The sequence below is a fragment of the Entelurus aequoreus genome, linkage group LG19 (assembly GCF_033978785.1).
Source record: "Entelurus aequoreus isolate RoL-2023_Sb linkage group LG19, RoL_Eaeq_v1.1, whole genome shotgun sequence".
NCBI classification, from domain to species: Eukaryota; Metazoa; Chordata; class Actinopteri; order Syngnathiformes; family Syngnathidae; genus Entelurus; species Entelurus aequoreus.
Genome location: NC_084749.1, coordinates 35,135,025 through 35,152,507, shown reverse-complemented (window position 1 = coordinate 35,152,507; position 17,483 = coordinate 35,135,025). Strand labels below are relative to the sequence as shown.

General features: G+C 38.4%; 1 protein-coding gene and 1 long non-coding RNA gene across 4 annotated transcripts in view; one reads left to right on the top strand and one right to left on the bottom strand.

The window, feature by feature from the left end:
- The window catches only part of ano8b (anoctamin 8b), a 138,410-nt gene that overhangs the window by 10,709 nt on the left and 110,218 nt on the right, over positions 1-17,483 (bottom strand). For all 3 annotated transcript variants that reach the window (XM_062028398.1, XM_062028399.1, XM_062028400.1), the window contains 6 exons: positions 11,166-11,292; positions 11,035-11,090; positions 10,869-10,943; positions 6,441-6,688; positions 3,144-3,303; positions 2,692-3,075 (listed from right to left, as the gene is read on the bottom strand). In XM_062028398.1, the coding sequence (XP_061884382.1) occupies positions 2,692-3,075; positions 3,144-3,303; positions 6,441-6,688; positions 10,869-10,943; positions 11,035-11,090; positions 11,166-11,292 (1,050 nt within the window). The remainder of the gene's footprint in view (positions 1-2,691; positions 3,076-3,143; positions 3,304-6,440; positions 6,689-10,868; positions 10,944-11,034; positions 11,091-11,165; positions 11,293-17,483) is intronic.
- Positions 4,522-7,509, top strand: LOC133635321 (uncharacterized). Its single transcript, XR_009822047.1, has 4 exons — positions 4,522-4,641; positions 4,747-4,826; positions 6,197-6,315; positions 6,466-7,509. It is a non-coding gene; the product is annotated as an uncharacterized LOC133635321 (long non-coding RNA).

Genomic DNA, 17,483 nt, shown 5'->3' with positions numbered 1-17,483 from the left:
GGAAGTCGTTTCCTAGCAGTCCCACTGTCAGACACGGCACCGGAGCCAAGCGTGCAGGTTTAACGAGGTTTTTAATGATAATGTTGTCAACAAAAGTTTTCTCTCCTACTAGAACGTGACTTTTTAGTCACGTCCGTATCCTCTCTCCCGTCCTGCTCACTGTTAAAAACAACAGATGATTAGATTAACACGTACCACCTGTGAAATCTAATCACCTGCCAGCTGTGTCTCGCCGTCAGCACTGCCACGCCCTCGTCTGATGGTGCTCTGTCCTCAGCACCATGGACAGAGGCGGTGACTTTTGCTCCTGCAGGCAGCGCTGGCTACATCTCCCCCCCACACGATACAATACCGATATTGAAGTATTGGCCCTTATCGATATTGATCCGATATGATATCCGCACAAATCATACATAACTTTTATTATTTAGTAGTAACTCTGCCTTGGAGACTTTCTATCTGTAATATGCAACTGTAGTAATGGTTTAATACTTACTTATATTGTCTAATGTCATGTTTTAGACTGCAAGATTGTTCAATTAAGGACACTTATTACGTACATCTAGCTTGTGTGCTATCATGTGCTTAGCAGTTGTGTAGCTGTTAGCGCCTAATAGCCTATAGCCTATCATGTTTACGAGAGGTGGGAATCTTAGGGCACCTCAGAATTAGATTATAATTACGATTCAGGAGCTCCGATTTGATAAAAAATTGATTTTTGATGCATCTTTAGTTTATATATATTGAAGCAGTTTTACATTCTTTTTGTTTCACTAAATAAGCGTTTATCACTTGCAACTTTAAGAACAGTGCATTTGTAATAAGAAACAGTTAAATTAATTCCCATCACATTTATTATGTTATATCAAATGTGTGCAAAACTGAAACATAAGTGCCCTAAAATAAAGAAGCTGGTCGGATCTCTCGGTGAGGTGGCTAGCCTCAGTCAGCTAAATTTTAAAACCGTCTGCATTACATTATTTACGATAAATAAATCGATTATCGTTTATTGATGTTTACTAATCAATTTTTTAATTGTCCATGTCCGAATTGCGATTCATCTAAAAATTGTTTATTACCCCCACCTCTAATGTTTACCTTTTGTAAATAACTTGACTAAAATACAACAAAAGGCCAATCGTGTGTCCTCAGTGGAGGAGACACCCCTTGATATCAAACCCACAAAGATACATATGGTTGTTTGGACTGTATTAAATAAAAAGGAGGCGGACATTTGGGTCTTTGACAATTTTGAGTAAGGGTGTTAAAAAATTGTGATTTTCGAATTCATTGCGATTCTTATTTGTAGCGATTCTTAATCGATTCAAGAAATCCAAAATCTATTTTTTTTTTGTTTTTTTTAATTTAATGTCTCCTGTCAAATCACAGTGTTGATAAAAATGTCCATATTTGCTGAAGAGATTTACTTTAGAAAAGAGAAATGTTGGATATTTCTCTTGTTGACTTATTTGTCTTTGACTTTAGTATATATGTTTGAGTATAATTTTATAATATAGATATTGATCAGAGCTGTTCATCTATTTTATAGAGGAATGTGATTAATCATAGAACTGGTACCCAATGTTATTAAAAAAGTATTGATTTTAAATGGAGAATGATTCGTTACTCCCAAGAATCGAGTCAAATTGTGTGGTGGCCAAAGATTCACAGCCTTGGCTTTGAGGGATTGTGCTGCTTTTGCGGTCTTACAAAAATTAGTAATGAGAACGTTCTTTTGTAAACTGTCTTTCCTGCATGTACCTGAATGAGGCGTTCTTTTCAAGTACGCTGTTGTATGGCGAAGTTGGGAGAGTGGCCGTGCCAGCAATCTGAGGGTTACTGGTTCAATCCCCACCTTCTACCATCCTAGTTACGTCCGTTGTGTCCTTGAGCAAGACACTTCACCCTTGCTCCTGATGGTGCTGTGCATGGCAGCTCCCGCCATCAGTGTGTGAATGGGTGAATGTGGAAAATAGTGTCAAAGCGCTTTGAGTTCCTTAAAAAGGTAGAAAAGCGCTATACAAGTACAACCCATTTACCATTTACCATTTAGTACTTTGACAAGCACACTTCAAAAAGTCAGTGTTCAAAAACAAGAACAAATAAAATAAAATTAGGGGTATTTTATTTGAACTAAGCAAAATTATCTGCCAATAGAACAAGAAAAATCGGCTTGTCAAGACTTTCCAAAACAAGTAAAATTAGCTAACCTCAATGAACCCAAAAATACCTTAAAATAAGTATATTCTCACTAATAACAAATGCACTTTTCTTGGTAGAAAAAAAAGAGACCTTTTTGCTCAATATGTTGAAAAATATTCTTAAATTAAGTAAATGCCAGTGCCATTATCTTGACATAATGATATGCGCTCGGCATCATGATTTTTTTTCATGCTTTAAGTAAGAAATTATTACTTTATAAAAGTAGTTTTATACTTGTGAGTGTTAATGACACAGCTTTGCATCAGTTGATATTCTAGTTTAAGGCATGTTTTACTCAATATAGGTCGTATCTCAGTAATATCTTACTGAGATAATTTAGGACCAAAACCCTTAAAACAAGTAAAGTAACATAAAATCTGCTTAGTAAGAAGAATTATCTTATCAGACAGAAAATAAGCAAATATCACCCTTATTTGAGATATTTAATCTTACTTATATTTCAGTTTTTGCAGTGCAGGTTCCTTTTACCTCATAGGTCTGCATGCAGCTTTCCATCTCCGCCTGAGCGAGCGCGGCGCGCTCCTTCACCGCCGGAGGGTCGATCCACGATTCCCTCTTGGCTCTGGGTTCGGCCCGCTCGGCGCTCCTTCCTCGTCTGCGGTGTCGCAACGACCCGCTGCCCTCGCTCCCCGATGCAGGTGGAGTGGCACCGACGGCGTAACCGATCCCTTCGGCCGCACATGCCGCTCCCCCACCTGCCTCCTTCACATCATGGATGCCGTTATCGGTGTCGTCGTCACATATTTCAAACACAGAGGTGGGGTCCAGTCCTTTTTCCACCATGGTCGGACTGCCCTCCTCTGTGTAACTGTTGTTCATGGGCTGGCCCCTGCATGCTGCCCTCCTGTCCATCTAAAGCGCAACAAAAGCATTATTGCTACTATTTGTTATAAGTCTTGCAGAGACAAAGAACTGCTTACCTTCTCTATGAAGCTGACTTTCCTCAGTTTCAAACCGCAGTCGATCAGACCTTCCTCCTCGGTCTCTCCTTCACTGAACCTCCCACTGTCAGCCTCGTCTCTCTCGCCACACTCCTCTTCATCAAGGACCCCACATCCTCCATTCAGACACTTCCTTTCCCTGCAATCAAACGTTATCAGATATAAAACACTCAAGTCAGATTGCTGTCAGTACTAATCGGTGATGTAACGCTTGTTGTCGGTGCAACGTTTTCCAATTTCCATTCAGTTTTTACTACAAAAATGCAATTTTGTTAGGCTACTGTTACAGCATGAAAAGCAGGAGTGTCAAACTGCTTTTCATTGAGGGCCACATCGCACTTATGGCTGCCCTGCTTGAATGAACAGTGAATATATATGAATAGAAAAATGTATGTTCACCTCATGATATTATTACTCAGTTACTTATTACATACTCAGTGGCCTAGTGGTTGAAGTGTCCGCTCTGAGATCGGTAGGTTGTGAGTTCAAACCCCGGCCAAGTCATTCCAAAGACTATACAAATGGGACCCATTGGGGGATTGGGGGTTAAATCACCAAAAATGATTCCCGGACGCGGCCCCCGCTGCTGCCCACTGCTCCCCTCACCTCCCAGGGGGTGATCAAGGGTGATGGGTCAAATGCAGAGAATAATTTCGCCACACCAAATGTGTGTGTGACAATCATTGGTACAATATAAAGCGCTTTGAGTCACTTGAGAAAAAAAAGGGCTATATAAATGTAATTCACTTCAACTTTATTACTTTTTTAATTTTTGTCACGTAAACTTAAAAAAAAGTGTGCCGCATATTTGTAACAAAGTTAAAGTTGTTTATACGGCCACCCTCATTGTGACCTGTATGGCTGTTGATCAAGTATGCTTTGCATTCAATCATGTGTGTGTAAAAGCCGCATATATTATATGACGCTGTTTATATGGAAGAAAAGCGGACGTGACGACAGGTTGTAGAGGACGCTAAAGGCAGTGGCTATAAGGCACGCCCCCAATATTGTTGTCCGGGTGGAAATCGGGAGAATTTCTGGAGAATTTCGGGAGAATGGTTGTCCCAGGAGATTTTCGGGAGGGGCACTGAAATTCGTGAGTCTCCCGGGAAAATCGGGAGGGTTGGCAAGTATGGTGCATGCTCATGCCAAAATGCAGGAACATTATGATTGTGTACATGAGTGTCCAACATTGAAACAAGATTTGTAAGCCAGAAAATATTCTTCATAGGACCCCTTTAAAGTACATCAAAGTTTAATTTCTATGATGTTGTCCCTTAAAGAAAATAATACTGTAATAATTGTAAATGGCAGCAAATTTTGTTCATGAGAAAAATGCAGTTCTGTCATGTTACGTTTTTTTTGTGCCTTTATTTTGAATAGCCCACTCTTATTCTGTTACTTCCTTTATTGCTGATGCTTAACTTCCTGCTGCCGTTCCGTCTGACAACAGCATGCTCACGTTACTCCAGGACTGGTAAAACATGCTGACAAAGATATATTCGTCATATTCTGTGTGAACATTTGTGGGAGGTTATTTTATTGTGCCTCTTGTTTGTGTTGTTTATATGTCACATTTAAGGAGAGTCACTACGAGCTGTGTGTGGAAGCTAGGCTAACAAGGCGCCCTTGGAAGCGGAAGGAGGTAGGAGGAGACCAGAGGTGGGTAGAGTAGCCAGAAATTGTACTCAAGTAAGAGTACTGTTACTTTAGAGTTGTATTACTCAAGTAAAAGTAAGGAGTAGTCACCCAAATATTTACTTGAGTAAAAGTAAAAAGTATGTTGTGAAAAAACTACTCAAGTACTGAGTAACTTATGAGTAACCTGTTCGTTTAATGATGACGGCAACAAATAATGCACAAAAACATAAAAATAGCAATGAACAAATTCAGAGCCAGGAATATCTCTTAGGCAACTAAAACAATAATATATTAAATATAATACATTAAAATAATAATAAAAATTCAGGAAAATTGAGCCACAATAACTTAACAGCACCATAGGCTCAGTAGGCAGAGATTACAAAGGAAAATAACAAGTTAGCCTTTACGCAAACCATAAACTCTGATAGGTGTGGACTGCACCTGAGAACACACTGCACTTCTGATTGGTGTTTGTATGCATGCGTGAGTGTGTGTGCGACTGTGCGCGTGTGTCTCTGTCTGTCTATGAGGCTGCAGTGCGTTAATAAATGTCCCCACACGATGTACATTTGACAGTGATTCATAGCAAGGAAGCTAACATCAGCCTACATTGACAGCCAAAATATCTACTAACGTTACTTACCGCGATGTGCTTCCTCAAATTTGATGTTGAGTTCATGTAAGCTGAAATGTCCACTTGTTTGGGGAGACACATATGACAACGCATTGCATAACTGTTTTTTTGGTTGTCTGAAGCGTGAACATCGATTTTATGTGAGGCCAGGGGTGTTTGCGTTCGTTGTTGTCGCTGCCATTGTTGTTGTTGTTTGCCGCTGAAACTTTATGTGCAGTTAATCATGTGACCGCCTGGCTCTGTTTGATTGGTGAAACGGAGTCAAAGGTCACCAGTGACTGCATTTGATTGGTGAAACGGAATGAAACGTCATGCATTTGATTGGTGAAACGCAGGCATGCGATAGATCCTACTTTGAAGGTCTGTCTGACAAACCAAAACAAACAAAGCGTGCATTAACAGATCGATAAAAATCAGTAGCGAGTAGCGAGCTGAATGTAGATAAATGGAGCGGAGTAAAAGTAGCGTTTCTTCTCTATAAATATACTCAAGTAAAAGTATGTACTAACTACTCTTAGAAGTACAATATGTCCCAAAAGTTACTCAAGTAGATGTAACGGAGTAAATGTAGCGCATTACTACCCACCTCTGGAGGAGACTAAAGGTTCATTTCCTTTAAAACAAACGGGAAAATGTCATTATTTTTATTTACTAAAAAAGATTTGTTCATAAGTTTAAAAATGTAAACATGATTTATGCATTGTTTGTGGAAATATGGTACGATGGCATTTGTATTTTCTGTCCATCTTCATAGTTTTCACGGTGTCAAAATTGTGAGGAGAAAAGGAGGAGAGAATTAAAGTTGCACCAGTCGAAGCGCTCTGCATCTTGTCATTAATCCAAGTGGGCCGCTACAATAATGGTTGCATGAATGTGAGTCATGTACACACTTTTGTGAGCTACTGCAGTACTGTGGTCAATGTATAGTGCATCGCATGTAGTTCCATATACATTGGGTTTATTTCGTGTTTATAATGACTATTGTTAAAAGAACCAACCTCCTGTCTGCCTGCCACAACCCAGGTCTGGTGCCCCTCAGACCAGGTCCTGGCATGCCCGGGTCGGTGGGAGAGGTCAGGACTTTTCCAGCTGCCAGCCGGGCGTATTTTAGCAGCACTGAGAGCAGCAGGTCCCACATAGCTCGCAAAGTGAGCTCGCCCAGCTTGTGGTGCTCATACACGTAAGGCTGCAGCACCTCCTTCACATTTTGAAGGAACTGACGTATGATGAGCAGAGTGGCCAGCATCTGAGGACAGGGACACACAGGAAGAACAGTAAGCAATATTCCCAACGCACCAGAAAAGGACACACTGTTCACTAAGTCAAAAAGTGTAAATCTGTGGCAAATATTAATACAGTATGATTTTCATTATTTGGTTGTAAGACAGGTGAAACCATCTCAGGTATGAGAGTTCTATTTGTAATATCAGTGACTCAATATCCTCATATTCTTCCAGGAAAGTAATATCCATTCCAGTTTATGAATAATGAAAGTGTCCGTAATTGTCTTAAAGCTCGCTCTCGAATCCTCCACACACCAGCGACACATCACCAGAACAATTTGTACACGTTTTCAAAATCTCAGCATTATATAACCATTTATTACATTTAAAATGAGGTAATTCCATCAAATTTGCTGCCATTTGCTTGTAACTTTAATAAACACTTTTTTTTAAGGAATAAGAAGACATAATGAACCTTTTTGAGTTTCTTGAACACGATTAGTTGTTTTTTTTCAAACTCTCAATCTGACAATACAAATATCAAACTACTCAAAACATGTACTGTCCATCTCAGACAACTGTATCCGATTGTTGTATAACGTTCCTAAGCAGAAAGTCGTTTTGGAGTAACAGGACTGAAAGTAACACGCGGGAATTTTTAGCCTAGAATCAGAACTGCATTTACCATAAATTCCGGACTATAAGCCACTACTTTTTTCTTAAACTTTGAACCCTGCGGCTTATAATACAGAGCGGCTAATTTAAGAATTTATGGACGGCAATAATAAAAATAGTTTTATTTTAAAAAAAAAACTGGCAAAAACATTTATAGTGTGTTTTATTGTTTGTAGTATAGCGCCATCTTTTGGATGAATTCGCTCACTGCAGGTGCTGCAGGGTCCTTTCATTTATGGGTAATGCTTTTATTTTTTTTTCAACCGCCGTGCTGTTCAGTCATTTAGCCATCCATAGCGTTTCTAATTGTATGAATACTTCATCACTCCAAGCAACCTTTGTAAGTTTTACAATATAACTAAAACTATGTGCACTTACGATACGGTCCTTTGTGTGATGTCTGTAGGAGGGTTTTCATGCATATTTGTATGGCTATCGTAATGTAATGACGCTATCTTAGTTAGCATTAGCTATTAAGCTAACACGTTTACGAGTGTCTGTGTTAGTAGTATTAACTTACAACAACATTCTTTTTGTATTGTTTATGTTTCTCAAATTTGTCAGTAAATTCAGCAAAACATTATTGTGGACTCAATGAGCGAGCTAAAATTTTAAGCCTCCCCTCTAGTCATAATTGAAATGTTATCAAACAGGTGGGTTGCAATCATGTGACCTAGAAGCACATCCGGGCACTTCTGTGTTTCAGGCTAAGCCCCATTAGGCTACTGTTTATTTACCTGAGTCTGTGCAGATTTAGGCTTACTTAACTATGTAAAAAAGGGGGGGATTCAAAAAGTGTATACTTCTTCCCATTACCCTTTTGAGATATGTTTAGTTTGATTTAATTACATTTTATTTCATTTTGTTAATACAATTTTCTTTTCTTTTTTATGAAATAATAGTATTGCCATTGAGTACAAGATTGTTCGCTGGAGATATGTATATATATTATGTACTACATGGTGGAGTTGACTATGACATACTAAATAAACAACAACAATATACTTTGAAAGGTTTAGAGGCAAATATAAAAGCGCTCAATAAATAATATTTAAAATGGGATGGAGTGGATTTTTACACTCTGAAGAATTAAAAAAAAAAAAAAAGATTTAAACCATTTATCATCACCAAGAGGTTACTGCTACTTCATTTCACTTGACATTTACGGTATTTAGAGAAGGAAAGATTAGAGGCACATCATGTCTTAACATCTGAGGGGTCCACAAATTAGGCATTATTCTGTGAAAGACAAAGTTGGACTTATTTGTACATCGCTAAGTAACGTATTTGATTAACATAAGTGCGGTGCTGAGAAAAAGGATACGTTTGTTTGCGGTTGATTTCTTCTACAAATATTAGTCTGTCATCTACAATTCATGTCTGCAGTTGATTTTATGGTGTGAAGTTCACACTTAAGTCTCATTTAGCTATAGATGTCCCTGTTGTTCAACAATGCTTGCTGGCGATATCAAGGTTCAGTATATGCTGTTGAGCCTACAAGAGATTTATTCATCTACTTTATTAATAGTATTAAGGATATGTTCTTGATGCTAACAAATATCACCAAAGATGCTATAATGTGGTCATCTGTGTTGAATAAAGCACTTGGCTTTCCTGCACAACAACAACTAAGCTTTCAGTTTCTATTATGAAAATCATCAACAAAATATGGTGGTTTGGACCAACAATCACAATATCTATTACTAGCACTTAACATGACATTAGTTTATTCGCATAAGCAGGTCTTTGTAGTTATATTTAGGCATAGCAACCACAAAACACAAACTGATGCGATCTATTGTCATTTTGCTATCAAATATGACTAACATATTAGAGAAGAAACTCAATTGCATCACGGAAAGTTTCTCAAACCAATCAAATGTTCAAACGAACATTTTACAAAGTGATCGCTGCAGACACAAGCATGGTTTGATTGTATTCCACAAGATGATAAAAGTGATATTTTCAAGAGCCTGACTTTATTACCTTTATGAACAACTTCTTTCGGGACTTTATGAAAGTCTGTCTATTTGAACGAGTGGAACACCCAAGAACAGAACAGCAATACAGCGTTCTCTGCTCATACTCTACACTCACTCTCACTTGTTTTAATGCTACGCTCAAAAATACAGCAAAATAAATGAGTCGCCTTACTTTTGGCCTTTCCATGGGAGAATATAAAAGACGCAACTTCCTGTGGACTTGTAGAGTATTCAACATTTTCAGAGGGGATGACTGGACTGAGTAAAAACCTAGGGAAATGACTAAAGTGTGATTTTTTACTTTTAAAAAAGTAAAAGAAAGCCCTCTGGGAATTTCGGATTGTCAGATAATAACTTGACATGGTATATTATTTCTGTCATTTTATGTATTCATATATTTTACCTGACTGAACCATTGCAACAACTTCATGACTTGGTACTTACTCTGTGTTGCATTATGGTAAATTACTCACTTTGCTAGTTTCACATTTTTTTTCTGTTCTATTCAATTTTTTACGTCATACTTCCCACCTTCTTTATTTATTTGTATTTATTTTTATTTGTATTACTTAATTTATGGATTTTTATGTTGTTCTATAAAAAAATTGGAAACAAATTTGAACTTTTGTTTATTGATGCAGTGTTGTACTGCAATAATGATGCTCAATAAAACATTAACAAAGTAAAATAAACTTAAAATACGATTTATTATTGTATACTTATTATTTTATATCGGCGAATGTTTTGATGTATGCAACATTTTAATAAAATACTTTAATTGGCATAAGGAGTAACAAAAACATGTAAAAATTTACATTTCAGAAGGATTTAAATTATTAAATTTCATTGTAAAGTCTCGTTTTAGGAAGAGGGGATGGGCAACAAATTATAATTTTCTCGTGTTCAAGGTAAAATGAATTATTCTTTTAAATTGTATTAATTTGCATTTAGATCAATGTGCAATAAACTTTTGCGTAATAAAAAATATTTTACAGTTAATTTTATCGTGAATGGCAACTATTCGGTGGATTGGCCCAGTGGTCTTTTCGCTTGTTGCACATTGATTGAACCAGTTTCATTTAAAGAAACCGCATTTTTTGATTGATTGATTGAAACGTTTATTAGTAGATTGCACAGTACAGTACATATTCCGTAAAATTGACCACTAAATGGTAACACCCGAATAAGTTTTTCAACTTGTTTAAGTCGGGGTCCACGTTAATCAATTCATGGTACAAATATATACTATCAGCATAATACAGTCATCACACAAGTTAATCATCAGAGTATATACATTGGGATGCGGAGGTGGTTGGGGTGGGGGGGGTTAGGTTTGGTTGCTATGAGCATACTTCAGTCATCAACAATTATATCATCTGAGAAATGGACATTGTAGCAGTGTAGGTCTCACTTCGTAGGATATGTACAGCGAGCAGTGAACATAATGAGCTCAGAAAGCATAAGAACAAGTATATTGATTATTTACATTTGATTGTTAACAATCCGGGGAGGTGGGATGTGGTGGGGGGATAATGATGGTGCTTACCTCTTTGAGACGCTCCATGTCTTTGAGGTAGAATCCAATGTAAAAAAGGCTGAGATATGAATTCACAAACTGAAACTGACAGAGAAGACAACATCAACGTGGATAAAGAAAGAAGTACACAACAGAGCTGGCACAGTAGTAGAAGATGTTACTAAAGATCACTCACAAGAACCATTTTGATAATGAGATTTTTCTCATAGGCACTCTGGAGTCGATAGTTTTCTGTGGAAACAGTACAAATTATTATTTAGAGACATATTTTGGACTTGGACCAGTGTAGGAAATAAAAATTCTTACCCATGTCATTGAGCCAGCAGGCAATTTTCCTGTACACCTCGTCACAGGCAGTCACAGTGATAGCTAGCATGATTTTAGGGATGAAGCGAGCCAGTCGAGGCATTTCCTTGATGCCCATTACAAACTCCTGCACAAATAAACCAATAATCAATTTGATATTTTTCACCTTCAAGTAAACATTCATTCATTTTAGGGAAACTGCTCAACTTAAGCTATGACTTTACACACATAAATAGTTTTACACTGAAGACAAATTTTGTAAAAAATCGGATGTCAATATTTGTTTAGTTTGTGTAAAAAACACCTCACAGTGAATGACAGAGTAAAGACAATGGATAGAGATTGCACAAGATGCCTGATAAAAGTTAAATTAAACCATTAATGCTGCTCCTTGTGCGTCATTCTTAAGCACAACCAATTCTCGAGACTTTCCAGCAGCTGTGACACATAACATTTTAACACCAACAAACACAAAACATATTTTACTTTCACAAAAATGGTGATAGCACAGAGAAAATCCAAAGTTTTTTGTTTCAAAATAAGAATGAGCTATTGACAAAATATCCATGATTGTGCAAATTGAGAACTATACTATTAATAACTAAGGGGTTCCTGATAAGCATTTTTGGCCTCAAATCCCGTTCAGACTTTGTTGACTCAGATTTGATTTGGAGTCCTGATTCGATACATTGACAATAGATTATATACTTTAAAATGTTTTATGGCAAGTAAATAAAATAAACAAAATAACACAATTTTTATGAAGCTTGTCTAATTAAATTTAGAGTTTTGGAGAATTGCTGTATTAGATAATGTATTAAAGTTGTGGTGTTTAATGCTACATACAGTTTTTTAACAAAATAAAGTGGATAGCGCACAATAACTTAACAAAATCAAAAACTTCTATTGGCTCCCATTTAAATAATTTCCACATTCTGTGCCCAGAATTCCCTGACTTTGTAAACAATAACAAACATCACAAAAAATTATTTTGTGATAAAAACAACAAGAAAAAGAAAAATATCGATCCAATCACTTTAGTATTGTTTATAGACTAATACTAAACTAGGTATCATTTGTATCGACATCTGAATCAATCACCCTTACTTTACATTGAAGCTTTAGCCGTTAGCTTCTTGTGTAATCCTACTCCATGTGTGTGGGTTGCATGCTCAGCCATTTCCTCTCGTCCTCCAGTGATGATACTTGGAAGAAACGTTGTTTACTTCCCACCATGGTGGTGAGGATTAGTACCTTAGAAGCGGTTTCGCAATGTAGATAGATGACGTGCCCTCGAATTCGAGCCGGTGTTGTGGCAAGACACGCACCTTGTTTGTGTCTTTCTGATTGTGCATCCCTCTGAAGGAATTTTAGTACAATCTTTAGCCAAGTGAACACTGTGACGCAGCTGTGGTAAAAATCGTATGCACTCGCCTATCAGTTATATCGACAATAACTTTATATATGATATATAATGGTTAGAGCAGTGGTTCTTAACCTTGTTGGAGGTACCGAACCCCACCAGTTTCATATGCGCATTCCCTTCTTTAGTGAAAAATTTAAAAAAAACTGTTTTTAAATTCAAGACAAAGTTATATGTTTTTGGTAACACTTTAGTATGGGGAACATATTCTAAGTAACAAAGACTTAATTTAGAGTTTTTTGGACACTAAGGGAGCATATTCTTAGTAACAAAGACTTAATTCTAGAGTTATTTGGTTAGGGTTAGAGGGTTGGGGCCAGGGTTAGAGGGTTAGGGTTATAATAAGGCCATGCCGAATAAGGCATTACTAAGTACGAATAATGACTAGTTAAGAGCCGATATGTTACTAATTAATAAGCAACTAATTAATGGTGAATATGTTCCCCATACTAAAGTGTAACCATGTTTTATTACTGGTGCACAAAATGAACCGTGCATGAACATCACCTTGTTCAAACAACAAAACCAACACAGTGCATAAACTCACAACAAATTACACACCTGCAAATCAGTGTGACTTCTGCTGTTGCCGTATCCGTAATACGTCGATAGGGAGAAGTTTTTATTTACACGATGAGTCGGGTGTGTCTTGACCTCTGCCGAACCCCTGAGCCCGACTCACCGAACCCCTAGGGTTCGATCGAACCCAGGTTAAGAACCACTGGGTTAGAGTGTCCGTCGTGAGTTCAAATCCCCGGCCGAGTCATACCAAAGACTATAAAAATGGGACCCATTACCTCCCTGCTTGGCACTCAGCATCAAGGGTTGGAATTGGGGGTTAAATCACCAAAAATGATTGCCGGGCGCGGCCACCGCTGCTGCTCAGTGCTCCCCTCACCTCCCAGGGGGTGATCAAGGGTGATGGGTCAAATGCAGAGAATAATTTCGCCACACCTAGTGTGTGTGTGACAATCATTGGTACTTTAACTTTAACTTTAACTTAATAATAAACAGAGAAATGTTGTGTCATAGTGGAGTTCTGCATGTATCAACTTCCCTTCATTTTGTTCTTTTTGGCTGCAAACTAGTTGCTACCACGTAGTGAACTCGATGATCAATTAATCAATTTTGTCCATGCATTAACACCTGTGTAAATCATTTTTTTTAAAAGTCACTTGAATTTGAGACAATCGGATCAAATAATTGATGTTGTCTTAGTATTCAACTAGATTCTGGTGGGATAGTGTAGAAGTAACACCACTGCCTGCACTTTTACAGCTCTACATTGAGTTGTAGCACTCTTCAAAAATGTCTCTGTAGATTCTCAGTCACCCAGGCCTTCTGCAAACATTGAATCGACTCGACTCTTCTCTTTCATCCAAAAAGCTTCTTTTGTTGTATATTTTAGAGTTTCCCTTATTTGTCTCTCTTGTGGGTGTGTGCCCGAGGGGTGTTCACAATAGGGTAAGACCAATCAATAGGTCCTCCGCCTGTGTGCTGGCAAAACAACTCTCCCAGTCTTCCCGCGGAATGAGACAATATTTGGGCGAGAGATGTCAGGATGTTGTTGTTAGTAGGGCTGTCAAATAATTCAAGTAGTCGAAGATTTGGTTCGTTCGATGTTTTCTTTGTGGGAGGAAGGCTAGTTAAAGGCCTACTGAAATTAAATGTTCTTATTTAAACGGGGACAGCAGGTCCATTCTGTGTGTCATACTTGATCATTTCGCGATATTGCCATATTTTTGCTGAAAGGATTTAGTAGAGAACATCGACGATAAAGTTGGCAACTTTTGGTCGCTGATAAAAAAGCCTTGCCTGTACCGGAAGTAGCGTGACGTCACAGGTTGAAGAGCTCCTCCCATCTGCACATTGTTTACACCAGCAGTGAGAGCGACTCGGACCGAGAAAGCGACGATTACCCCATTAATTTGAGCGAGGATGAAAGATTCGTGGATGAGGAAAGTGAGAGTGAAGGATTAGAGTGCAGTGCAGGATGCCAGGGTGTATCTTTTTTCGCTCTGACCGTAACTTAAGTACAAGGGCTCATTGCATTCCACACTTTGTCCTTTTTCTATTGTGGATCACGGATTTGTATTTTAAACCACCTAGGATTCTATATCCTCTTGAAAATGAGAGTCGAGAACGCGAAATGGACATTCACAGTGACTTTTATCTCCACGACAACACATCGGTGAAGCACTTTAGCTTCGGAGCTAACGTGATAGCATCGTGCTTAACTGCGGATAGAAACAGAAGAAACATGCCCCTGACTGGAAGGATAGACAGAAGATCAACAATACTACTATTACTTCTACTATCAGGAGACACCGAACCAAACCCTGTAACCACACGGTTAATGCTGTCCAGCCTGGCGAAGCCTAGCAATGCTGTTGCTAACAACGCCATTGAAGCTAACTTAGCTACGGGACCTCGACAGAGCTATGCTAAAAACATTAGCTCTCCACCTACGCCAGCCCTCATCTGCTCATCACGACCCGTGCTCACCTGCGTTCCAGCGATCGACGGCGCGACGAAGGACTTCACCCGATCATCGGTGTTGTCGGCGGCTAGCGTCGGATAGCGCGTCTGCTATCCAACTCAAAGTCCTCCTGGTTGTGTTGCTGTAGCCAGCCGCTAATACACCGATCCCACCTACAGCTTTCTTCTTTGCTGTCTCCATTGTTCATTAAACAAATTGCAAAAGATTCACCAACACAGATGTCCAGAATACTTTGGAATTTTTCGATGAAAACAGACGCTGTTTGTATTGGGACACAATGGTGTCCCAATACTTCTGTTCAATCCGTGACGTCACGCGCAAACGTCATCATACTGAGACGTTTTCAGCCGGATATTTCCCGGGAAATTTAAAATTGCACTTTATAAGTTAACCCGGCCGTATTGGCATGTGTTGCAATGTTAAGATTTCATCATTGCTATATAAACTATCAGACTGCGTGGTCGGTAGTAGTGGGTTTCAGTAGGCCTTTAAGTCCCTGCTGAGGACCCCTGTGTACAGCCGGTGTGTTGGGAGGATAGTTCAATTGCATTCATCATGTCTCCTATAAATGTTAGTAAAATTCTGTGGTGTTTGGACAAATAATTTTTAGAGTGTAAGACAGACCTGGGCAAATTAAGGCCCGGGGGCCGCATGCCCGCCGGACATTCCCAAATAATTGTTTTAGATGTTTAAGATGGAAAGTATAGCTGCCATTACGATGTGCAGTGATGTTTTCTAATGACCGTAAGTTTTCAACTATACCAAGTCTTTCAATGCTTGCAATCTGCATGATATACTAGTTACTATGGTCATCTAATTAGTTACTATAGTCATCTAATTAGTTACTTTGGACACTATGAGATATCTCAGATTGTAGGTGGGTTTTTTTTTTACCCTTTGCGTTCATATTTCACAATGTTTGTTGCATTTTGGTTGTGTTTCGCTTGATTGTAAAATATGTTGTCAATATTCAGTGTTTTATCCTTCATAGTTAGTATTGTAAATCCCACATTCTTTATTTTCATGTACATTCTGGGTGTCTCATTCAGTAAAAAAATGTCAAATTCCATTCCGTTTTTTTAAGGCGGTCTGTCATAACGTTTTTAGCTTTCAATAATTATTGTGAGGTTTTGTATTAGTGTACCTAAAAATAAATATACCGGCCCCCAAACACACTTTTTTATCTAAATCTGGCCCCCCGAGTAAAATAATTGCCCAGGCCTGGTGTAAGAGATAATTAATATCTGCTGTCAATGACAACTGACACTTTAGAGCAGTGATTGTCAACGTGCACCACTAGTGGTACGTGGGTTACATCTTGTCTAGTGGTACGCCAAACTGTGGTACTGTTCGAACTGTGTAATGTTACAGTGGCCAAAAATATTAAATATACTGGTTAAATAAAACCTCTGCCTTGTTTTTAATGAATATGTAGGCTTACGAAGCAACTGTATTTTAATGTTGGTCATTATGGTGAGACTTAGAGAGCCAAGTTTTTTCTGAGGTGGTACTTGGTGAAAAAGGTTCGAGAACCACTGCTTTAGCGCGTTCGCCGCTTCCAGTCCTTGCTTCCTGGTGTGACGTCACATCTATAAAAACAGCTGGTGTGTTTTGGCCTCAAACATTTCCTATTATATGACATATTTTTGTCTGCACACAAGAATATTTATGTACCTTATTTTCCAGACTATAGACGGCACCTGTACGTATATAAGCCGCACCCACTAAATTCTAGAAGGAAAAAAAACACATTTCTTTCATATTTAGCTGCACCGTACTATAACCCACAGATATATACTAGTATGCTGTGAAATGAGATATTGACATAGAAATATTTTGTGAATATTTATTTACATACCATTCCAAACGCTGCCTGTAACACGGCAGTGAAACAGCTGATCAAACAAAACAGAAAAGTAATTGATGTCTTTATTCATCATTTATAAGATGAATAGAATTTTATTATTTTTTAATAAGGTTCAAGATGTTTATCAGGATTATTCTTCCTTGTACTTTGTAAACACTTTTTGAGTTTGTCTTAAAGTGGATCATTTTAGTACATGGTTTGATTTCTTCGCTTAATCCATTCCATAATTTAGCTGTTAGCAAAGATAAATCCATGGTTTAGCCGCACCGTTGTACAAGCCACAGGGTTCAAAGTTTAGGAAAGAGTAGCGGCTTTTAGTCTAGAAAAAATGGTAAAAGTGTTGGGAGGATGTTTCTACACAGGGGACGTGATCGAGGCAAGTTGGGACACGATGCTGTCAGACACGAAGCTCACAGTGCCATCGCGCGCCAAATCCGTCTGACGGCCGCGGGAAATTAGACACTGCCTTTGCCCCAGAGGTGTAGCGCTCCTTTTGTAAAGGTAACTTTGTTACGACTGTTGGCTCAG